The sequence below is a fragment of the Pongo pygmaeus genome, chromosome 12 (assembly GCF_028885625.2).
Source record: "Pongo pygmaeus isolate AG05252 chromosome 12, NHGRI_mPonPyg2-v2.0_pri, whole genome shotgun sequence".
NCBI classification, from domain to species: Eukaryota; Metazoa; Chordata; class Mammalia; order Primates; family Hominidae; genus Pongo; species Pongo pygmaeus.
The window spans coordinates 58,848,410-58,873,155 of record NC_072385.2 but is presented as its reverse complement, the minus strand read 5'-3'; the positions used below and the strand labels follow the sequence as shown (position 1 = coordinate 58,873,155).

The 24,746-nt window shown below is 39.7% G+C and overlaps 1 protein-coding gene and 2 pseudogenes across 4 annotated transcripts in view; all 3 read right to left on the bottom strand.

Annotated features, from left to right (window-relative positions):
- The window catches only part of M1AP (meiosis 1 associated protein), a 92,443-nt gene that overhangs the window by 55,892 nt on the left and 11,805 nt on the right, over window positions 1–24,746 (bottom strand). For all 4 annotated transcript variants that reach the window (XR_008500528.1, XM_054474763.2, XM_054474765.1 and 1 more), the window contains exon 3: window positions 1,753–1,938. Coding sequence is in view for 3 of the 4 variants with exons in the window: in XM_054474763.2 (XP_054330738.1) it covers window positions 1,753–1,938 (186 nt within the window). In the remaining variant the exon portion in view is untranslated. The remainder of the gene's footprint in view (window positions 1–1,752; window positions 1,939–24,746) is intronic.
- Window positions 5,234–12,395, bottom strand: LOC129030740 (torsin-1B-like; annotated as a pseudogene).
- On the bottom strand, window positions 16,409–17,120 carry LOC129030739 (Golgi apparatus membrane protein TVP23 homolog B-like; annotated as a pseudogene).

Sequence of the window (24,746 nt, the reverse complement as noted above, 5' to 3'; positions counted from 1 at the left end):
AACCCTTAGCATATTAATCATAGTTGCTTTAAATTCTGTGGTCTGAGAATTCCAGCGTCTCTGCCATGTATAGTTCTGATGCTTGCTGTCTCTTCAAACTGTGTTTTTTTGTCTTTTAGTATGCTTTTTATAGTTGTACATGATGTTCCAGGCTAAAGGAGATGCTATAAGCAGGCCTTTAGTAATGTGTGGTAAGGGATGGGGAAGGGGAAGTATGATTAGGTCTCAGTCTTTTAGTGAACCTATGCCTCTGGACTGTGAACTTTACAAGTGTTCCTCAGTTTTTTCTCTCCCCACTTAGGTGGGACAGGATGGCTAGAGTGGGCTGAAGTTGAGTATTTCCTTTCTGCTACATTGAAGGATACAGCTGGCTGGAGTTTGGTATTTCCTTTCTTCCAGGTCATTTAGACTCTGATAAAATCCCAGGAGGTTAGGGGTTAGGTTCTGTTTAACTAGTTTCTCCTGAGTAACTACCTGTTAGGGTAGTTTCATTATACCTGTTAATAACAGAGTGCTCTGGTATATTTCAAAATGGTTCATTTTTCCCTCTCCCTGTCAGAGGCATGAGGGAATTTTCCCCCGATGTTTACTATGAGGACCTGGTTGAGCTCCTGGAGGTAAAACTCACAAAAGCGTGGAGTGGTAGGATCATAGCTCAGTGCAACTTTGAACTCCTGGGCTCAAGCCATCTTCCTGCCCCAGCCTCTCAGGTAGCTAGGACTATAGGTGCACACCACCAAGCCTGGCTAATCTTTATTTTTTGTGGAGATGGAGTCTTGCTATGCTATCCAGGCTGCTCTTGAACTCCTGGCCTCAAGGTGATCTTCCTGCCTTGGCCTCTCAAAGTGCTGGGATTACAGGTGTGAGCCACAATGCTCATCCTCTTCTAGAATTTTAGACATGTCTACACCTAGCCTGTAGCAATGTCAATGACAGTTTCCTACTCTAGCACTGGCTCCTGTGGAGGTTTCTGTTCCAGTATGTTGTGATTCTCTGTATTTGCCTGGTTGTCTCTCCCATTTTGGATGCAACAGTTTGCCCTGTGACCTCACTTCTCAGGGATCTAAAAAATATTGTTGATTTTTTAGTTTGTTAAGCTTTTTACTAGTTGTTAGGATGGAGTGGCAACTTGCAAGCTCCTTACATGAATAAATGGAAACCAGCAATCCCACACGATTATTTTTTGTCCTGTGTTTGATCCCTGAGGTTACAAGAGACCGAAACTGTCTTAACTCACACTTACTCATGTACCCAATGGAGTATCCAGCCATGCCCTTATTTATATTTTTAAGATTGGCTCAGTCTGGCACTCTTGTATTTGCACACTTGCTAATCCTGAGAAAAGTTACGCAATTTGATGCCAAGATTTGATTAAAAATAATTGTAAATTCCTAAGAGTACCAAGGTAAATATAAATACAGCTACCAATGTAGGCAGTTTAACATTTTCTTTACAACTTCCAAAAATCCAGAGGCAGATGGCATATTCAGATTTTATTTTGATTTCAGTTTTTCCTCATAATTCACTTCAGTCTATATTTTTAGAGCTCTTCTCTATAACTATCTCTACATTAAGAACTGTACAGGTTATAGGAAAAAGAGAAACATGTCCTCTGCCTGTAGGGAGCTGAAAATCTTGCTTTGAATATTACATCTAGAGTGAATGAAAGAACAATGTAAGGATGATAAACAATGACCTATACGGACTGAAATCGGAACACAGCTTGGAGTCCTAAAGGCCAGCATCACTTACCTCCAGGGAAGTATAGGTCAGAGCTGCCCTTGTGGTCACATGTCTGCTGTATTGTTTGAATTGCTGGAGCCCATCCTCTACTGCCAGCCGCAGAGAAGCACCTTGTGATCTGAAACAGCCTTCTCTCTGTAACATGCGGAGCTCTGAGATGCAGGTCTGCAACCTAGCAAAGTTCCCTTTCACTTGCTGCAGAGAAAAATGAATCAAAGACACAAGTCTTTAGGGACCACGTTTCAGATTAATTGGCAGTCTAAATTTATTATAAATAATTCCTCAGAAGTTCCTTCCCTTCCTGAAAATTTGTTTATTTGACCAACATCTACTGAATTCCTATTGTGTTCTAGCCACTGCACCAAAATCTTCCCTATACCAGCAGAAGGAAAATTTGCAGCCATAAAAGTTTTGATTACTTAGAGTTACCAGAAATATGAAAGGAAGTGTTTTAACTCATTCACTCACACAAAGGGAAATCCAGTTGTGTGACTGCTTAGTTTTACTTTGGGGTGACCTGCAAACTGGAGGCCAGACAGTGTTCACCTTAGACATTATCTTCATTTCTTAGTCAGTCTAGGCACCAAAAGCTTCTCTATTTAAAAATGATGTTTTCCCAGAAGTAAGAATTTTGACGTGGTTGATCACTTCAGAATTCATACATCCTATCTAATATGCTCTTTAGGATAACTTCAGTAAAGAAGAGATATTTGGGTTAGTCTGCAGTCAGCTTAAGGAGCCAACATGTTAACCCCAGACAAGCGGACTTTTGGTTCTCCTCATCTACCTTTATAAAAACTTGCTCTTAGGAGTCAACTAATTTAATCTGATACTAGGTCAATGTTACTTCTCCTAAGGATATACGCATTTTGATAAATGTGGACTGAAGATTTGTGACATCATTTGAAGGGATTCCATGCATCAATAGCAGGTGGGGGTGGGGAAGAATTATATTTTGGGATGGGGACACCTTCCTGACCATAGAGCAGAACTGAGTGATATCTGTAATGCACATAAAATCCATGAGCATGAGCTGTAAACCTGCCAGAATACAAAGACTGCTTAAGTCAACACCTTCCTGGGCTTAGCTCCACAGTTGATTACATTCTTCTCTCCCCAAGTCTTTGGGGTGAAAACACAAGGAACTGGATATAATTCTTACACAAAGAAAACTTGTAATCTAGATAGGAAAATAAGAAAACTATCCGAGAAAGAAATGAGAAGAAATCACACCACAGGTGTAGCCTAGTAGGCTTTAAGCATTTCTTCTCATGTACCCCCAAAAGAATCTGAGAAACAATGTACCCCCTTATGCATTTTTAAGTGAACATCTATATTTTAAAATTCCAACTTTATAAGTGGTTGCTAAGGATGTAACTTCCAGAATATTTTAAATATCAACATTTAAAAATAAAACTATAATATAACTCTTCAAAACAGTCCAATTGAATCTAAATGCCATGGTGATTTGATACTCACCATTACTCAATGTTAAAAGTACAGGAACAAGCTCTTTTTTTCCCAAGAGATAGAAATTTAGATTGTTCCTTTTTCTCCTTGAACTCATATTTCCATTTCACTTTCCCTGAGAGTTTTATCATAATGTAAAAGAATTTTTATGCTTGGCAACCTTTTATTGATCATCCCATCATACTTCTCTGCATCTAAAACAGCTATATTTTGCAAGAGTTCTAAATTTCCTGTGAGCATAGGCTCTAAGGGGCACTCTAGATTGAGTTATTATTAGAATTATCATTCATATACAATTTATTAAAACAACATGTATATACCAATTTTGAGAAATAATTATTGGCATTAAGCATAGCTTTAATTGGAAATGTTTCTCTTAATAATTGGAAATGTTCCTCTTAATGGCATGGACAAGCTGGGCTCTTCTTTCAATTAGCTCAGGTTTGTGTGAATAAATAAAATAATTACTGCTCGAATGACGCAACATTCAGTATCAATTTTTATTCCTATTTGGTGGCCAACATGGGTTGAGTTTATTGCATCATTATAAACAGAGAAAAATCTTGTTTTCTCTTGACGAGATACCCAAAAGGCTATAAAAGAAATGTAACTTAACTCCAATTTGAGAATATGTACTAAAAATTTTAAGCCTCACCTTGGTATCTTTAAAAGACTAAATGTGATACCCTACAAGGCATTTCCATGTCATAAATTCATTCTATTACATTTTATATATAAAAGTGTTACACATTGTTCTAATTATGTGTCTGCAGTCGTACTACAACTATAGGACAGACACAGAATGATTCACAATGGCTGGAATCTAAGCCTTACTTCTCAGTGATCAGGGCAGTCCAGCCTGGTGATGTCATACAGGGTGTCATTATTAGATGACACCCAGAACCAGCCACAACTTCATACTAAGCTTGTTTGTGTCTACAATTGTGATGACATATTACTATGGATTTAACAATAAAAATTCCAAACTAACGCAGGAACAGAAAACCAAATACTGCATGTTCTGACTTATAAGTGCGAGCTAAATGATGAGAACACATGGACACATAAAAAGGGACAACACACACTGGGGCCTGTCAGAGGGTGGAGTGTGGGAGGAGGGAGAGGATCAGAAAAAATAACTAATGGGTAGTAGGCTTAATACCTGGGTGATGAAATAATCTGTACAACAAACCCCCATGACACAAGTTTACCTATGTATCTGCACATGCACCCTTGAACTTAAAAGTTAAAAAAAATTCATACCATTTGTTTCAAGAGTGGGAAAAAATAAGCAATTATTCCATTTTGTGTCCTTCTCATGTTTTAAAATAAGCAATGTTCTATATTTCTATTATCGACGGTTCAGAAGTAAAAACATTATAATAAATACACAAATCCTTGAAAACTCTTAGCATTTCTAGTGTTTAATACTCCCACTTCTTCGGCAATGCCAAATCTGCAAACTGACTGCTCAGTCTGTGCACATGTCAACTACGGAGAATGTGCATGTCCTGTGAATTTCAAATGGTTCTCTGGAGTAAAGCAAGAGATTGACCCATATTTTAAAGGTAACAGCAAACATTTAACCTTAGGAACCAAGGACTCAAATTTGAAGCTACAGTCTTATTCTGATTAGCTTCTATGATGATATGGTTGGGGGGAATTTAGTAGCAAGTGAAAGTCAGGAGAAGATGTGGTACAAGGAAGGCAAGTGGGTAAGTGATATCAAGTGAGAGATGGGTGAAGGAATTCCATGATCACAGATGTAATCAGCAGCTAGAGCAATGGACCTGTCTGCCCTGCTCTGCAGAGGCCTCAGATGGAGCTCCCATCCCACATGCAGACAGTTCACCCCAGGCCAAGAGTAGCATGCAGGGCCATGTCCTCCCACCAGACACCACCTGTACCTGTCAAGGGCCACCAATTTAAACTGAAAATACAAGTCAGTGAACCCTCTCTGTGTGAAGGTCCCTCGTATGCTGAGCCTCCCAAATCCCTCTTATCTCATCTGGTTAAGAGCTCAGTGGAAATCTAGCTGTCATTGTTCAGTCTTACAGCTCTTGACTGAGTAGATTTTCTTGTCTTTGGGGAAAAGCGTCATTTCCTCTGTCACTCTTGTGACAATGTCTTCATCTATAGCAGAACCATGGGCCCTCATCTCTGCCTTCAAGCATATTTTCACGTCTGTACTTCATCGGCAGGAAAAAGGTAAAGTAATTGATTAAGGTTCTGTTGATCAGTCCATTGCACCACAGACCACTGTGCTTATTACTGAAGACTATCAGACGGCATAGGTTCCAGGTCCTTCAGCTAAATGTCTTCCCTCTTTCCTCCTACCCACCAAAAGTCAAGAGCTATCTTAGTTATGAGGTCCCTGTCTATGTTTCTGGGAAAGATGAAGATGGCTTTTTGATAAAAACCTTTTTGTAGTGGTCTAGAAACAGACTGATTGTGTTGACAACCCTGGGGGTGGAATTTATCCATCTTGTCAAATACGAAAATAGCTGGAACATGCACTCACATTACCATGAATCCACTTCTGTAACTGGTCCTGGACCAACCATAAAAGATGAAATAGGATGGGGAGGCTCAAAGGATGCTCTGAGGGAGCAGAAGCACTATACTGCTCTTCATGCTCGAAAAGACTTAAGATCTGAGCTCCCTGGGGAAGAACTCCAGGAAACTGCACTCTCACCTCCATTCAATGGGTAACAGTTTTTCCAAAACTTTATCTATACAAAGTTGAAACTGGCAGAGAGATAGGTGCTAAAATGCAAGGAAGTTTTTTCCTAACTCAAATGACATGTTAAATGTGACTTTTTTAAAGGTATGAGACACAAGATACATAAATATTTATCATTCACGGTTAACTAATCCATAGTGTTCATCTCACTGTGAACTGAAATCTCAACTTAATATTACCAGACATATTGAAGAATAAGGAACTAGATTAAGACTTGCACAGTGGCCCTCCCCCTCCCCTCCCCCCTCTCCCCCCCTCCCCTTTCTTCGGTCTCCCTCTCCTTTTTTCGGTCTCCCTCTGTTGCCGAAGCTGGACTGTACTGCAGTGATCTCGGCTCACTGCAACCTCCCCGCCTCGGGCTCCTGTGATTCTCCTGCGATTCTCCTGCCTTGGCCTGCCCAGTGCCTGGGATTGCAGGTGCGCGCCGCCACGCCTGACTGGTTTTTGTGTTTTTGGTGGAGACAGGGTTTCGCCGTGTTGACTGGGCTGGTCTCCAGCTCCTGGCCTCGAGTGATCTGCCGCCTCGGCCTCCCGAGGTGCTGGGATTGCAGACGGAGTCTCGCTCACTCAATGCTCAATGTTGCTCAGGCTGGAGTGCACTGGCGTGATCTTGGCTCACTACAATCTCCACCTCCCAGCCGCCTGCCTTGGCCTCCGAAAGTGCTAAGATTACAGCCTCTGCCCCGCCGCCACCCCGTCTAGGAAGTGAGGAGCGTCTCTGCCTGGCCGCCCATCGTCTGGGATGTGAGGATCCCCTCTGCCCGGCTGCCCCATCTGGGAAGTGAGGAGCGCCTCTGCCCGGCAGCCATCCCGTATAGGAAGTGAGGAGCGTCTCTGCCCAGCCACCCATCGTCTGGATGTGAGGAGCGCCTCTGCCCGGCCGCCCCGTCTGGGAAGTGAGGAGCGCCTCTGCCCGGTCGCCCCGTCTTGGAGGTGAGGAGCACCTCTGCCTGGCCGCCCCGTCTGGGAGGTGAGGAGCGCCTCTGCCCGGCCGCCACCCTGTCTGGGAGGAAGTGAGGAGCGCCTCTGCCCGGCCACCCCATCTGGAAAGTGAGGAGCGCCTCTGCCCGGCTGCCTCGTCTGGGAAGTGAGGAGCGCCTCTGCCCGGCCGCCCCGTCGGGGAGAAGAGGAGCGCCTCTGCCCGGCTGCCCAACGTCTGGGAAGTGAGGAGCGCCTCTGCCCGGCCACCCCGTCTGGGAGGTGAGGAGTGCCTCTGCCCGGCCGCCACCCCGTCTGGGAGGAAGTGAGGAGCATCTCTGCCCGGCTGCCCCATCTGGGAGATGAGGAGCACCTCTGCCCGGCCGCCCTGTCTGGGAGGTGAGGAGCGCCTCTGCCTGGCCGCCACCTCGTCTGGGAGGAAGTGAGGAGCGCCTCTGCCCGGCGGCCCCATCTGAGAAGTGAGGAGCGCCTCTGCCCGGCCGCCCCGTCTGGGAGGTGAGGAGCGCCTCTGCCTGGCCGCCCTGTCTGGGAGGTGTACCCAACAGCTCCGAAGAGACAGCGATCATCGGGAGCGGGCCATGAGGACCCTGGCGGTTTTGTTGAAAAGAAGGGGGGGGAAGTGTGGGGAAAGGAAGGAGAGATCAGATTGTTGCTGTGTCTGTGTAGAAAGAGGTGGGCATAGGAGACTCCATTTTGTTCTGACTAGGAGAAATTCTTCTGCCTTGGGATGCTGTTGATCTATGGCCTTTCCCCCAGCCCCCTGCTCTCTGAAACATGTGCTGTGTCAACTCAGGGTTAAATGGATTAAGGGCGGTGCAAGATGTGCTTTGTTAAACAGATGCTTGAAGGCAGCATGCTCTTTAAGAGTCATCACCACTCCCTAATTTCAAGTACCCAGGGACACAAACACTGCAGAATGCCGCAGGGACCTCTGCCTAGGAAAACCAGAGACCTTTGTTCATGTGTTTATCTCCTGACCTTCTCTCCACTATTATCCTATGACCCTGCCATATCCCCCTCTCCGAGAAACACCCAAGAATGATCAATAAATACTTAAAAAAAAAAAAAAAAAAAAAGACTTGCACAGTGCCCAAGACCAATGCCTTGTACTGATGGAATGAACGAAGGAATTGACCTAGGTGACATCTCATGAAAAGCATTTATTCTGATACATTCTTGGAACAAACAAAAAGACACCCAAGCAACAAGCTCTCAACCTCATAATGTAAAAAGGTTGTGACCAAGAAACTCCCCCAGATACATCCTTATTTATTTTACTATATTTCTAGAGATTTATGAAAAAATGTGAAAAATAAGAAAATTATTCCTGATTTTGGCAGTCTTCTCTATCTTACAGCTTGTGTGGCAAACACTCACTTTCACTTCCTTGTTCAGTTAAGTTTCTGTTTCTTATTTCAGTCCCCACCTAATAGTGGGAATATTAACCTTGACAAGGACGACATTCATTTAAATGAGAATGAACCCTCCTAGATAATGTAATACAAATTAAATGTGGAAAGAATATCTGAAAAGGAGAAGCAGTGTCAATGTTCAGTTCTTTGAGGCTTTCTTTGAAGAAAGCAATGCCAAGGACTCAAAAGATGAGAGGAACAAAGGGAATAAAAGGTGTTTAGAAGAAAAGAAATCTTCTAATCTACATTGCAACATGTAGAGGCAAGGCTGAGGCTGCATCATAGGTGGAGAGCATTAAATGACCCCATGCCCAAACAACCTGCTGAACAACCCTCACCTAACACCAAATGCTCTGCTGGTAATGTTGAGTGCATTCATTCATTGGAGAATGTGACTACCATGTAAACTGGGAGTTGAGAAATTTGGGTTCAAGTGTGTCTTAACTCAGTGGAGCCTGGGGCTACTGCAATGCAAAGAAAAGAGAAGCAGAGGCCAGAGTTAGCGCAGTTTGCCCAGACCAGTCCAAATGGCCTGTGAACAAGATAATACTGGGTTCTCCTGCCTGGTACAGTTTTTTATCTTTTGCTCATGAGGGAAGTACAGGGTTGGTACAAATAGGTGGACAGTTACTCTTCAGGCCTTTTGAGTGAAGACGTTCAGCCACAATTTGGCTGACAAAATTCCTGCCTATGCCAGCTCAGCCATGTAAGGAAAGAATTAGTTGTTTCTAGGGATTTCTGTTGCCTCTGAAGCCAGTCAGTGCCTTGAGAATCACTTCCGCGGCAACATGCTGTCCAAACAGCTTCTCCTTCAAATACAGCTTGAGGGCTCTAGGAGTCAGCTCCAGAATAGAGAAACATACCTTAAAAATGCACCAGAAAGGCCGCGCGCGGTGGCTCACACCTGCAATCCCAGCACTTTGGGAGGCCGAGGCGGGCGGATCATGAGGTCAGGAGATAGAGACCATGCTGGCTAAAATGGTGAAACCCCGTCTCTACTAAAAATACAAAAAAAAATTAGCCAGGCGTAGTGGCGGGCGCCTGTAGTCCCACCTCCTCGGGTGGCTGAGGCAGGAGAATGGCATGAACCCGGGAGGTGGAGGTTGCAGTGAGCAGAGATCGCGCCGCTGCACTCCAGCCTGGGCGACCGAGCGAGGCTCCGTCTCAAAAAAACAAAAAACAAAAAACAAAAAAGCACCAGAAAAGCAGCACTTTCCCAGCTGGCAAAGTGAGAGGCACAGATTAACAACTGATCCAGCCGGGCCTCTGTCCAATATGGCAGCCACTAGCCGCCTGTGGGTATTATCTGAGACTTGGCTACTCCAATTGAAGGTTTGTTGTCCATGTAAAATACACATAAGACTTTGAAGAGTAGTAAAAAAGATAATATTGGCCGGGCGCGGTGGCTCACGCCTGTAATCCTAGCACTTTGGGAGGCTGAGGCGGGCGGATCACGAGGTCAGGAGATCGAGACCATCCTGGCTAACAAGGTGAAACCCCGTCTCTACAAAAAATAATAATAATAAAATTAGCCAGGCATGGTGGCGGGTGCCTGTAGTCCCAGCTCCTCGGGAGGCTGAGGCAGGAGAATGGCGTGAACCCGGGAGGCAGAGCTTGCAGTGAGCCGAGATCGCGCTACTGCACTCCAGCCTGGGAGACAGAGAGAGACTCAGTCTCAAAAAACAAACAAACATAAAAAAGTTTAATATTGGTTGGGGGCGGTGGCTCAAGCCTGTAATCCTGGCACGTTGGGAGGCTGAGGTGGGTGGATCACTTGAGGTCAGGAGTTCAAGACCAGCCTGGCCAACATGGTGAAACCCCACCTCTACTAAAAAAAAAAAAAAAAAATACAAAAATTAGCCGAGTGTGGTGGTGCACACCTGTAATCCCAGCTACTCGGGAGACTGAGGCATAAGAATCACTTAGACCTGGGAGGCAGAGGATGCAGTGAGCTGAGATTGTGCCACTGCACTCCAGCCTGGGCCATAGAGTGGGACTCCATCTCAAAATAATAAAAAAAAAGATAATATTAAAAATTCAACAAATTTTTATATTGATTACATACTGAAATGATATTTTGGATATGTCAGGATAAATAAAATATTAAAACTTGTTTTGCCTGTTTATTTTTTATTTTATTTTTTGAGACAGAGTTTTGCTCTTGTTGCCCAGGCTGGAGTGCAGTGGCATGAGCTTGGCTCACTGCAACCCCGCCTCCCGAGTTCAAGCGATTATCCTGCCTCAGCCTCCTGAGTAGCTGGGATTACAGGTGGCTGCCACCATGCCTGGCTAATTTTTTGTATTTTTAGTAGAGGCGGGGTTTCGCCATGTTGGGCAGGCTGATCTCAAACTCCTGACAGGTGATCCGCCCGCCTTGGCCTCCCAAAGTGCTGGGATTACAGGCGTGAGCCACCGCGCCCGGCCACTGCCTGCTTTTTTTTTTTTTTTTTTTTACTGTTTTTAAATGTGGCTAATAGAAAAATTTATATGTGTGGCTCACATTACATATCTAGTAAATGGTGCTGATTTAAAGGATATACTTCAAGGAAGAGAGAGGGTAACTGATCACAGAGAAATGGTCTGATACGCAAGAAGGAAGGGTAAGCAAATAAATTGGTAAATATGAGTAAAATGAAATAAATATTAGCTGTATAAAACAATAGCAGTGATGTCTAATTTGGGGGTAAAATACAGGGACAAAAATATGCACGATGAGAGGGAGATGATCAGAGTTAAAGCATTCTAAGGTATTGTTTAGTGAAGGGTAGAGATACCAATTAATTTAGGGCAACCCCTAAAAGAAAATAAATAGATTATATACTTTTTAAAAAATAGAGTGAAAGAAAACAAACAAACCCAAAATCAGATAGTAAATGGGAGAAGAAAGCATAGAAAAGGAAGGACAAATAGTAAACACCAAGTAAGATAATCAAAATAATCTTAATAAGGTCAGTAATTACAATAAATACAAACTTACTTCCTAAAATATACCAGCTAAAAAACAAATTATTGGACTAGACTGAAAAATTCCACTGTATGTCATCTCTAATATGCATACCTAAAAACAATAATAATTGAGAGTAAAATAATGTTTAAGGGCTGGGCGCAGTGGCTCACGCCTGTAATCCCAGCACTTTGGGAGGCCGAGATGGACAGATTGCTTGAGCTCAAGAGTTCAAGACCAGCCTGGGCAAACACAGTGAAACCCCGTCTCTAAAAAAAAATAAAAATTAGCCAGGCATGGTGACGTGTACCTGTAGTCCCAGCTACTTGGGACTTGAGGTGGGAGAATGGCTTGAGCCCAGGAGGTGGAGGTTACAGTAAGCTGAGATTATGCCACTGTACTCTAGACTGAGTAATAGAGCCAGACTCTGTCTATAAAAAAAAAAAAAAGAGAGAGAGAGAGTTTGAGGCATTGAGACATACCCTCAGACATTTAAATTTTATCAGGTGGGCTCCATGCACTGATATATTTTAAAAGTTCCTCAGGCAAATCTAATGTGCAGCCAAGGTTGGAACTGGTTTAACTTATGTTTTATTTAATTAAACTAATTAATTTTTTTTGAGACAGGGTCTCGCTCTGTCACCCAGGCTGGAGTGCAGTGGCATGATCATGATTCACTGCAGCCTCAAACTCCCAGGCTCAAGCGATTCTCCCTCCTCAGCCTCTGGAGTAGCTGGGACTACAGGCATGAACCACCACACCTGGCTAATTTTTAAATTTTTAGTAGAGACAAGGTCTTGCTGTGTTGCCCAGGCTGGTCTCGAACTCATGGGCTCAAGCGATCCTCCCACCTTGACTCCCAAAGTGTTGGGATTATAGGCGTGAGCCACCACACCTGGCCTACAATATACTGTTAATTAAAAAAAATTAGATAATGGAATCAGCAGGCATAGTATTATCTCATTTATGTAAAATTTATGTCTTTTCTCTATCATCTATCTATAGGGTTGTCTTGAAATAGGCTGACACTCATATCATTGTTGGAGGGATTGGTCACAAAGGCATAGGCTAGTGCTAGATCAGCATAAGCCAGCATTAAAGTAAAGGTGAAGAGGATTTCAGAGGCTGTAAAGCTGTGGCACATTCTAGTTGGTTATTAAAAAGTCAAGTTAGAGAAATAAGGGATAAAAAACTGGTAATAATTGGGTAAACTCCAGGAATCAGTAGACATATATTATTGACCTAGAGCACTTGACTATGGCTAATATTTGTTGGACATCATGTAAATGCCTTGGCTTGACAAAATCTTCAAGAATTCTATTTCTGGGCTTTCATACATGAACTTTTTTGGGTTAGCCTATAGATAGATAATATGGCCCTAGGCAGTTAGGATAACTTAGATTGATGTTTCATTGGAGGTCAGGTCAAGAAACCAGAATGCAGTTTAGGGAGGGGATTAAAAATATTTAAAAAGAAAATCAGAATTCCCTTTATAAAAAATCAAATCTTACAAAGACTCCCTATATATAAATTGGTATTTTATCAGCATAAATCTATTTTTAATATTTATTTATGTGTTTTGAATACATACATTCATAGGGTTTAAAATTCAAAAGGATATGTAATTCTATCATTTTTCTTCCCTAAACAGAAGTGACGGCAATACTTTTCTGTATCTTGCTTTTGTTGATTATTGTATTTGAGCAATCATTTCACATCATTATAGAGTATTCCATTAATGGATGAACCGTGATTTCATGTAACTAATCCCCTATTTACAGACATTCAGTTTGTTTCCAATCTTTTGTTACTGCAAACAGTGCTAAAATAAATAATCTTGTACTTAAGTTATTTTTGTACATGTGTAAATATATATGTAGGATAAGGTCCTAGAAGTGAATTTGCTATGTTAAAAGATACGTAAATTGTGATACTGTCACCAAATTGCACTCTATAATGTCAATTTATACACTGACAAATGGCATATAAGCATGCTTATTTCTTCAAATTCTCATGAAAATGTGTCATAGAAAATTTTTGCCAATCATATAGGTGGAAAGTGACATCTCTGCATATTTGGGTTTCTCTTACTATGAATGAGGTTGATGTATTTTCATGTCTCAATGTCATTTATATTTTCTTTTCTGAAAACTGACTGTGTATATCTATCCTCATTTTCTATTGAGTTATTGAATGCTTTTTCTTACTGAGTTGTAGGAGTTTTCTATGTATGTAGAAAATTAACTCTACATGGTATGAGAAGCAAATACTTTTCCTCATAGTTATTTATCTTTAGAAATTTGCATGTGTGTTCTTTTCCAAGCATACATTTTCTGTTTTTATATATTATTAATCTTTTATTTTTAGATTTTTTGGTTTTATATTATGCTTAGAAAAGCCATTCCTATTATTTTCTCCCCATGGTCTGTGTATTAATTATTAATTTATTGCCTCTCAACTCCAAACTGATCCTTCAGTACATGCTCTATGATAAATTCCTTTAAGCATTTCTCTTTTACAGTGAGCACAATGTTAAGTTTTCTTAGTAAAGGGCACTGGAGGGACATGAAGAGGCTCTCCTGTTGTTACATGCAGCACACTGTGGGTCAGCTGTGGGGTATAGGGACATCTAATGGTGACCCATCCATGCATTCAGAATTCATAGTCTTTCAGTGACTTCATAGCCCTACCTGGCCTAGTAATCACCTTTCTGCAGCCCTTTCAACATAGACACCACATGATTCAGGCCTCCTGCCTGTACTAATGCCTAATTCCCTTTGCTTACTTGTCCCTCCCCGTGAGAAGTTTGTCTCCTGTGGCCATCTCAATGCTACTGCTCTTCCAACATGGAGAAAACATATTCTGGGCATCCTGCCTGCACTCTCTCTGCATGCCTGTAAGCCCAGCCACCACTGTAGCTCACCTATCACTGGAGAGTAGCTTCCTGCTTTCCCAGGAACTGTAGACCAACTTTAGCCTTGACAAACTAGTGAACTCTGCCATCCAGTGGGTTACAAATACACATTCTGCAATTTGGTGTGAACTCCAGCCTTGGGAAGGGAGTCCCCTTTTCAAGTTTGACTTTCCTTAGGATCTCTCCCTTAGCCCTAGGGTACCATATAAATTCCCTTATATCTTATAGGTAATCTATTATCATAGTTTAATATGTTAATCTATATTTCAGGTTTTTGGTTTGTTTTTTTTTGAGATAGGATCTTGCTTTGTCACCCAGGCTAGAATGCAGTAGTGATGCAATCATAGTTCACGGCACTGGGCTCAAGGGATCCCCTCGCCTCAGCCACCTGAGTAGCTAGGATTACAGTTGCAGGCCACCATGTCTGGCTAATTTTTTATTTTTAAATTTTTTGTAGAGATGAGGTCTCACTATGTTGCTCAGGCTGGTTGTGAACACCTGGCCTCAAGCAATCCTCCCACCCTGGCCTCCCAAAGTGCTAGGATTACAGGCATGAACCAACATGCCCAGCCTGTATTAAAACTTTTTACACAAAATTTCCTTGTTTAAATCACTGTGTGGTTTGTTTCCTGATTGTACTCAGACTAATACAATCTGTTCTAGTACTTGTATAGTTTATTTTTATACTTTGCTCCATCAGGAATCTACGCTGGTATATGCTGTGAGTATGGATCTAGCTTTACTTTTCCCATATGGCTATCCAGCTGATCCAAACATTTATTAATAGCCTTTTTCCCAACTCATTTTAAATGCTATCTTTATTACATAATAAGTTCCCACATGTATTTTTTTAAATGAACTTTAAATTGTATTCCATTACAATCTGTCTTTCAATCTCCAGTATCACATCGTTTTGAATATCTGTTTAATATCTGATAGGGATAGTCCCTGGATATTCTTTCTTTTAAAATTTGAACTTTACTAGCAGAATGTCTAGTTCTCCTGTTGGAAATTTTATAATTTTTGGGAATTGCATTACATTTGTATATTAGGGATAATTGACATCTGAGTCGTCCCAAAAACTAATGGCTTTTTATTTGTTCAAGTCTCTTTTTGTGTTTCTCAATAGTATTAAACAATTTTTTAATTGGCAAAAGGAAAACTATATATATTTATGATGTATAACATTATTATTAATGTAAATATATCAATAGTATTTTAAGTCATATAAATCTTGCATATTTATTGTTAATTTCATTCATAAGTATTTGATCATTTTGGTTATTGTGATGAAAAATTTTCTTCCATTATAACTTTTAACTTGTTGCTCTTAGACATATAAAGAGTACAAATATCTGTGTTGATTTTGCTGCGGATTATTTTATTGTTTCAAATAATTTCCTAGTTGATTCTCTTGGGCTTTCTGGATACATAATCAAATAATCCGCAAATAACAATTTAATCTCCTCTTTTCTCATTTCATACCCTAATTTCTTTTTCTTGTATCACTACATCAGTGTAAATATCTAGAATACTTTTATTTTTATTTTTATTGTTTTAGTGGTAAAAGATAGATTTTATTAGTTCAAGGTCCACTGAAGAGCTTTCAGGAAGTTCTAAAGAAAAATCTGGCCATCTTTTCTGTAAAATAAATAGAACAGCAGGAATCTCTGGGTATCCCTTAAACATAAACTATGATGATTCCATTCATATTACCTGGGCTGTAAGTAAATGACTTCCTGCAAATAAAAATAACATTTTAGAAACTAGTTAATACCAATAGCCCTAATTTGGTTTTCACTTGCTTGCATTTGTCTAAGAAATTTCTCCATGAAGTGCATATTAAAATCTAACAATTATTTCTCATTTATACATAAGTCAAAGCACTCACTCTTACCATGAAAGCAAAACTTACTTCTGAAAATAATCTACAGAAATAATATGTAAACACATAGAGCTTTGAGATAGACTAAGAACATCCTCCTATGTTCTATGGATCAAAATGCAAAGGTCTCCATTATATATGTAAATAAACTCTTTCATTAATTTGGGATATATTGATATTACATGACCATGCGCATACCTATGGAACATGTACATACACTACAGAACAAATCTTGACAATGTTTCTACTGCCAACATACTTTCCATTCCCCACTGCTGGAAAGGAAATAAAAACAATATGAAAACTACTTTTCCTTTTCATAAATAGTTTTTAAGTGGAAAAACAAAGCCAATCCTCCTCATTGAGACATCGAATAAGCTCCAAAAGGTTCAGAGTCAAGAATCTGTTCAGCTGTTCCCCAATGTAACAAAGCACATAAGCTTTCTCTATTCAGGAGGCTTCTCCGATCATCTCCAGTGTTTTGTCTTAAAAACTGCTTTACAAGATACGAGGTAGCCATGTTGGTTAAATTATTTCTGCTGCTCACCTTACACCTGATGTAACCATATAGGTTGGCATCTGCTAGCACCATACGCATGATAACCACTGCTAACCAGTTTACTCTGAAGGAGAACAAGGCACTAAAGGCAAATATCACCCAAAGCACTGCACAGACTATAAGTCCCAATCAAAAGATTCTTGATTCAGCTTCTGACACAGTTTTATTATCTTGAGAGGATGACTTTCTAGATTCAAACACCCAATGGTTCTTTCCATCTTCATCAATGTGACTCCACTAACATAGGCCAACCATTAGTCTACCTGTGATATTCTTTGCTGCCCCAAAGTCACATGACAACAAGTTAATTGTCTTCATACAGGCAATAAAGCTGCTGCTGAGTAACTCACAGAGAAGATAGACAATGATTGCACTGACTTGAAAGAGTAAGTGGAAAAACAATACCACTGAATATCTGATTTTTGGATTTTTTTGGTCTATTAGTTGTCTCCTCTTCTGCATCAAATAGTGAAACATCTGCAGTGTCATCATTACTATCCTGCTGCTTCATGGCCCAGAATACTTTTAAATAATGGTGATGATACTAAACTTCCTTATCTTGCATGGGAATGTCTTTAGTGTTTTTCCATTAAGAACAATACTAACTCTTGAATTGAAAAAGAAATGTATTATGCTAAAGAATAGCTATCTGTTTCTGTTTTATTAGAGTTTTTACAAAACAAAATTGGATGTTGAATTTTATCAAATGCTTTTTCAGAAGTTACAGAGATGAACATGATCATAAGATGTTTCTTCTCCTTAGATATGTTAACATAGTAAATTATATTAATAGATTTCCTAATATTAAACCATACTTCAATTTTTGGCATATAATTCTTTTAATGTGACACTGGATTATATTGCCAATACAGGTTGAACATCCCTAATCTAAAAGTCTGAATCTGAAATGTTCCAAAATCCAAAACTTTTTGAGGGCCAACATGAGGCCATAAGTGGAAAACTGCACATCTGACCTCATGTGATGGGTTGCAGTCAAAACTTTGTTTCGTGCACAAAATTATTTTAAAAATATTGTATAGGCTGGGCGCGGTGGCTCATGCCTGTAATCCCGGCACTTTGGGAGGCTGAGGCGGGTGGATCATGAGGTCAGGAGTTTGAGACCAGCCTGGCCAAGATGGTGAAACACCGTCTCTACTAGAAAATACAAAAATTAGCTGGGTGCGGTGGCGGGCACCTGTAATCCCAGCAACTCGGGAGACTGAGGCAGGAGAATCGCTTGAACCTGGGAGGTGGAGGTTGCAGTGAGCTGAGAACATGCCGCTGCACTGTAGCCTGGGCGGCAGAGCAAGACTCTGTCTCAAAAAAAAAAAAATGTATAAAATTACCTTCAGATGGTGTATATAAGGTATATATGAAACCAGTGAATTTCATGTTTGGACTTGGGTCCCATCCCTAAGTCATTATGTACATGCAAATATTCCAAAATTCAAAAAAATCTAAAGTCTGAAACACTTCTGGTCTCAAGTATTTTGGATAAGAGATTTACAACCTTTTTTTTAAGACAAGGCCTTGCTCTGCTGCCTAGGCTGGAGTGCAGTGGCACAATCATGACTTACTGCAACTTCAACCTCTGGGGCTCAGGTGATCCTCCTGCCTTATCCTCCTGAGTAGCTGAGACTACAGGTATGTACCACCATGTCTTTTAAAAAACTTTTTTGTAGAGACGAGGTTTCACTATGTTGTCCAGGCTGGTCTTGAACTCCTGGGCTTATGTGATCCTCCTTCCTTGGTCTCCCAAAGTGCTGGAATTATAGGCATGAGCCACCTCACCAGGCTGGTATATAGGTATTCAAAACTGACATATTTTTAATAGGCTCCCCTTCCAACAAGGCTTCTATGCTAAATATCTTCAATGCACCTTAAAAAAAATTTTATTTTATTTTAGGTTCTGGGATACATGTGCAGAACGTGCAGGTTTGTTACATAGGTAACCAACCTATGTACAGCCATGGTGGTTTGCTGTACCTATCAACCCATCACCTAGGTATTAAGCCCCACATGCATTAGCTATTGGTCCTGATGCTCTCCCTCCTCCCGCCTCCTCAACAGGCCCCAGTGTGTGTTGTTCCCCTCCCTGTGTCCATGTGCTCTCATTGTTCAGCTCCCACTTATGAGTGAGAACATGCCATCTTTGGTTTTCTGTTCCTGTGTTAGTTTGCTGAGTATGATGGCTTCCAGCTTCCTCCATGTCCCTGCAAAGGACATGATCTCATTCCTTTTTATGGCTGCATAGTATTCCATGATGTGTATGTACCACATTTTTTTTTAATCCAGCCTATCACTGATGGGCACTTGGGTTGGTTCCAAGTTTTTGCTATCGTGAATAGTGCTGCAGTAAACACATGTGTGCATGTATCTTTATAACAGAATGATTTATATTCATTTGAGTATATACCTAGTAATGGGATTGCTGGGTCAAAGGGTATTTCTCAGTGTGCCTTCTTGATCAGTCTGTACTCTACTCTGTTTTTGCCCTAGCATTAAAGTGCCATTTTTAGTTTCATTTAATGCATTTTGCTCCAAATTCAACCTTGTCTGCAATTGATCGTAATTCTCTTTGTTTGGTTTGCCTTTGCCTAGTATACATTTGCCCACCCTTTTATTTTCAACCTTTCTGAATCATTTTGTTGTAGCTGTGTCTCTTGAAAACAACAGATTTGCTTTTTGATCAAGTCTGTCTGTAAGTTCTAAAAAGCATCTGATATGACAGATATGTTTGTTTTTAGTTATATTATTTTATGGTATACTCTTTATTTTTACAGCTTTTAGAAAATCACTTTACTTTTATATTTTATTTTTATTTTTTCTGTATGTTTGTCTTGTCATGATTAGGAAGGCCTGTATTTCTGCTTTAGTGATTATCTTTATAACTCTGTGTAATTCCCTTAAGTTAATCTTTAGCAGTATCTATTAATTCACCACTATGGAAATGACAAAATTAGTGTATTTCCTTTTATTACTCTTACTCTCCCTTTATTGTAGCACTAACTTATAGTTTATTATATTATCTTTCTTGAGATTTACCTTTATGCTGTTTAACATATCTCTATTATTTGCCACCTTGAAGTGATTCCATTTGAATGCCAGCTATTAAGAATGAGAAAATAAGTATTATAGCTAAATTAGAATACTCTGAGTCCTAATATTTCATTGTAGATAATATATGATTTAAATAAGTTTTTTATTATGAAAAAGTAAAATAATTGGGAAGATCTTCACAGTAAGGGCATTCTTCTGAAACCCTGTTTTGAGGGGAAATGAATCATTCTGATTGGAATTATTTATATTAAGGGCACACTGGATATAAAAGGAATTTTAATATTAATTATGAATCCCTTGTCATGACTCCTTATAAAACATTCAGAATTATTTGATTATACTCAAAAATTAAATATGAGAGGATATATTGAGGTATTCATTCTGAGTAAGATTTCCCACATGCTATCTTTCGCCATTTATATTTTAAGCTGCTTCTGCAGATAGAAAATGTCAAATATTTATATAGGTCAGTGACAATGGATTGAAGGTCATGTTTTTCCGTAAGCAAAGATTGGATTGTTCTATACGTAAGGTAATAGCATTGTTTCAGCAATTTTCTTGAGCTTTTAACTAGGGTTGAACTTATTGTTTGGTTGGAAAGAAATTTTGGCTTTCAATTTTTCCTGAGAAGCCAGTGAGGAGTCTGATTCCTGGTTAAAAACCTATGTTTGATTTTTTCAAGTCTGACCATAAGCAATTACAAATAATTTACCTGGAAGGCCTCATGGGGAAAAAGCTGCCTTTGCCACACCAGACTTGGTGCACAGCCAATGCACTGCAGTCTCTGTAGGGAGTTGCAGTCAAGGATTCAGAACCCCTAGCTGGTCATGTTCTTGGAATATTTGTATTCCTAGCTCTGGTACTTTCATTTCTACCTCTCTTCATCTGAGGCCTTGGGCCAAGTCCTCCTCAGGCCCTCTGTCAAGACCTCCTTGTGGCGGAAGGGAGAAGGAAGCCTTAAAGACACTTTTCCCTACTCTGAGTCACTACTCAGTACTTTTCCACTCCTAGCCTTCCCTCCTTGCCTTCCCCTCAACCCCAGGGTGCATAAAATTGCTGGAGCCTTTTGTTTGGGACTCCTTCAACAGTGAAACTATCCCCATGTCTGCACTTATCTTCAACCAGTGCACAGTTCCATGGAGGAAATGGAATAGGACAAGTAGGCACTTTCTCCAGTTTAGATTCTTGCTTATACTATTAGTGTAAATAATCAAAGGCTTACCCTTTATTTGCAGCTTGATGTCGTTAATCAGCTACTATGACAGCTCAGCTCTTTCCTAGCTTAGTTGAGCTTCTGACAAGTCAGCGGTTTCTAGTGTAAAGCTGTCTGCCTTTTCTAGTGGAGTGATTAAAAGATTAAGGGATTCAACTAGGTCCCAATGTACCGAGGAGTGCCAGAGGGATATAACATAGCCACTTGAGGAGGAAAAAAAATCCTTTTACCCTTGTTTGGGACATGGGCTCATTTCCTAAGAAACCTCTTATACTGGATATCTTCCATTTGCCCTTCCAGATCACTCTCTACTTTCTCTACCCTATTTTGTGCCCTAGGAAGGTGATCCACAGGGACTGATTCAATGAGGTTATTCACACTCTTACTTCCAGCTGGCTTTGGTCAATGGGAGGCACCAGCAGGAGATCTGCATGTGGGAGGAAAGTGAGGTCAGGGTATTTCATCTCCTGATTTCCTCCTCACCAGATTGCCATGGGATGGCTGCATCCTTCTTCTGAAGGCAACATGATTCTTTGCTTGACCAAATTTTAGTCAGGCTTCTAAACCTTTTCTTAGGCCCATCTGTGCACGTCCTCGTAAAATTTCGTTTTAGCAAAGAACTCTGCTAAGTCAGTTTGGCGAGAATCCCCTACTCTTAATGTCTGATCATTCTCAGTATCTGATTGGGTTCCTCATCCTGCACCATCCCCCAGGTGATGTCTGATCACCCTGGACTGTTTTCAGCAAGAATCCTGTAAGTCAGTTTAGCCAGAATTCCCCTTACCCCTGATGTTTCCTCTTAGTAATTATCTATCCACTGATCCCCACAGGCTCCTTGGCTATATATTCCCACTTGCTTGTGCCATATTCAGAATTGAGCCCAATCTCTCTTTCCCATTGCAACATCCCATTGTCATTGTCCTTATACCTATCGATGGATTTCCAAGGGACCAATGCTATGGTCCCTTTATTTAGGACCATAACAACATACCTATTGTGTTGGTCCTCAGTAAAGTCTTTCTTACCATAATTTAACAATGTCATGAATAACTTTTTCTTTAACAAAGGCCAAAGATCCTGTCAGGCAGCCCTCTTCAGACAGTTCCCTCCTCTTCAGTCCTAGAGGTGGTATGGCTATTGCACCATCTAAACTGTGCACACACCTACGTAAATATTCCCTTCTATATTTCTTTGAAAATTATTTGGTTTGGGTGTGCCATCTATCTGTTTCTTCCTAGCAATTTGTGTGACTTAACAGCTCCTTACATAAATACTCAATTAAAAAGGAAAATAAAATCTAAAATACTTTTTAAAGTTATAAGCTAAAAGATAACAATAGATTTTAAAAACTACATTGAATACATACATCAATAAGCAAACATATATTAGGATAAAAATGAAAGTCATGGAAAAAACACTTAGCATGATGCCATGTATACAGTAAGCACTCCATAATATCTGCTTAATGTTATTAACATATTAGCAAATACAGCGATTTGTCTGAATTGAGTGTCTGAAAATGACCAACAAATATCTTGTATATTTGTAATGAGAAGGTTAGCGGTTACTATAGAGGCAATTTCGTAAGGGCAAAACTACCAGTGGGAAGTACCTGAGGATTGAGCTCCCTCTCAGAAATCCAGGCTCTTATCACTTGACTTAAGGTGTTAGTATATCACCAGAAGGGAACCGTGGTGGCTTTAAATATGTATACAAATTATTTGACATACTTCTCCTCAAAGGGTAGTACAAAATTCTTGGGATTTTCTAAATAGACCATCACATCATCCACAAACAGGGACAATTTCATTTCTTCGTGTCCAAGCTGCATGCCTTTTATTTCCTTTTCTTACCTTATTGTGCTGCCTAGGACTTATAGTACTATGCTGAGGAGTACTAAGAGCAGACATCTTTGTCTTGTCTCAATCTTAGGGGGAAAGCATTCAGTCTTTCACCATTAAATATGGCATTAGCTGTAGGTTTTATCATGAGTGGACGTTGAACTTTGTCAAATGTTTATTCTACTTCAATTGACATAATCATGTGGTTTTCTTCTTTAGCCTTTTAATATGGTATACTACTTTGATTGATTTTCAAATATTGAACCAATTTTGCATCCCTGAAATAAGTTCTACTTGGTTATGGTGTATAATTCTTTTTAATTGCTGAATTCTATTTTTTAATATTTTGTTAAGTTTTATGTCATCTATGTTCATGAGGGATATCGGTCTTCAGTTTTCTTTTTTTGTACTGTCTTAGTATATTTTGTGGATAAAAATAGCCTCATAAAATGAGTTTGGAAGTATTTCCTTCTTTTATATTTTCTGGAAGAGATTATGTAGAATTGATGTTATTTTTCTTTAAATGTTTAGTAGAATTCTTCAATAAAACCACCTGGGTCTGAAGATTTCTTTTTCAAAATTTAAAAATTATGAATTCAGTTTCTTTAATGGTTACAAGGCCATTCAAACTGTTTCATATTGGGCGATTGTGATAGTTTGTGCTTTTCAAGGAATTGGTCCGTTTCATCTAAGTTGTTAGATTTACGTATGTAAAGGTATCTGTAGTATTCTCTTATTATCCTTTGGAATAATAAGGGCCTATAATGACACTCCCCTGTTTCATTCCTGATATTGGTAATCTGTATTTTCTTTTTCTATTTTCCTTGTCATTCTTGCCAGAGGTTTGTTAATTTTATTGATCTTTTCAAAGAATCAACTTCTTTTCATTGATCTTCTCTATTTTCTGTTTTCAATTTCACTTATTTTTGCTCTTCATTATATCCTTGTTTTTGCTTGTTTTGAGTTCATTTTGCTTTTCCTTTTCTAGTTTCTTGAGGTGGGAGTTTATATTACTAATTTGACTTTTCTCTTTTCTAATGTAAGCATTTTAGTGCCATAAATTTCCTTCTCAGCATTGCTTTACCTGCATCCCACAAATTTTGATATTTGTATTTTCATTTACCTTCAGTTCAATGTATTGTCTTTTAAAATTTCCCTTGACATTTTGCTTTTTGACCAATGGATTATTTAGAAGTGTGCTGTTTAGTTTCCAAGTGTCTGGGGGAATTTTTCTGTTATGTTTCTGTTATAGATTTTTACCTTGATTTCATTGTGTCAGAGAACATACTATGTATGATTTCAATTTTTAAAGTTTGTTTAAGTTTCTTTCCTTCATGGCCCATGGTATGGTCTAGTTTGGCAAATGTTCCATGGGTGCTTGAAAAGAATGTGCATTCTGCTTGTTGTTGGGTGGAGTATTATACAAATGTCAATTAGATCCTGTTGGCTGATGTTTTTCTATATCCTTATTGATGTTCTACAATTGTTGAGAGAGGGACACTGAATCCAACTATAATTGTGGATTTATCTATTTCTTCTTTTAGATCAATCAATTTTTGCTCCATATATTTTATAGCTTCTGTTGTTTGATGCATACACATTTAGGATTTCTGTATCTTCTTGGTGGATTGACCTTTTCATCATTGTCTAATGTGCCTCTCTGTACCTGGTATTCTTTGATCTGAAATCTGTTTCATCTGATATATTAATAAATCTACTCCTGCTTTGTTTTGGTTAATGCTTGCATGATATATCCCTTTCCATTCTTTTACTTTCAGCCTACATTTAACATGTTTGAAGTTAGTTTCTTTTAGACAGGATATAGTTGGGTCATTTAAAAAATTAACTCTGCCAAGCTCTTTCTTTTAATTGACGTTTTTAGGTCACTCACATTTAATATAACTATTGATATGTTAGCCTGCCAATTTATTTGTTGTTTTCTGCTTGTTCCCTCTGTTTTTAGTTTTTTGTTTTCTTTTACATACCTTCCAATGGGCTATTTGAATATTTTAAAAACACTCTA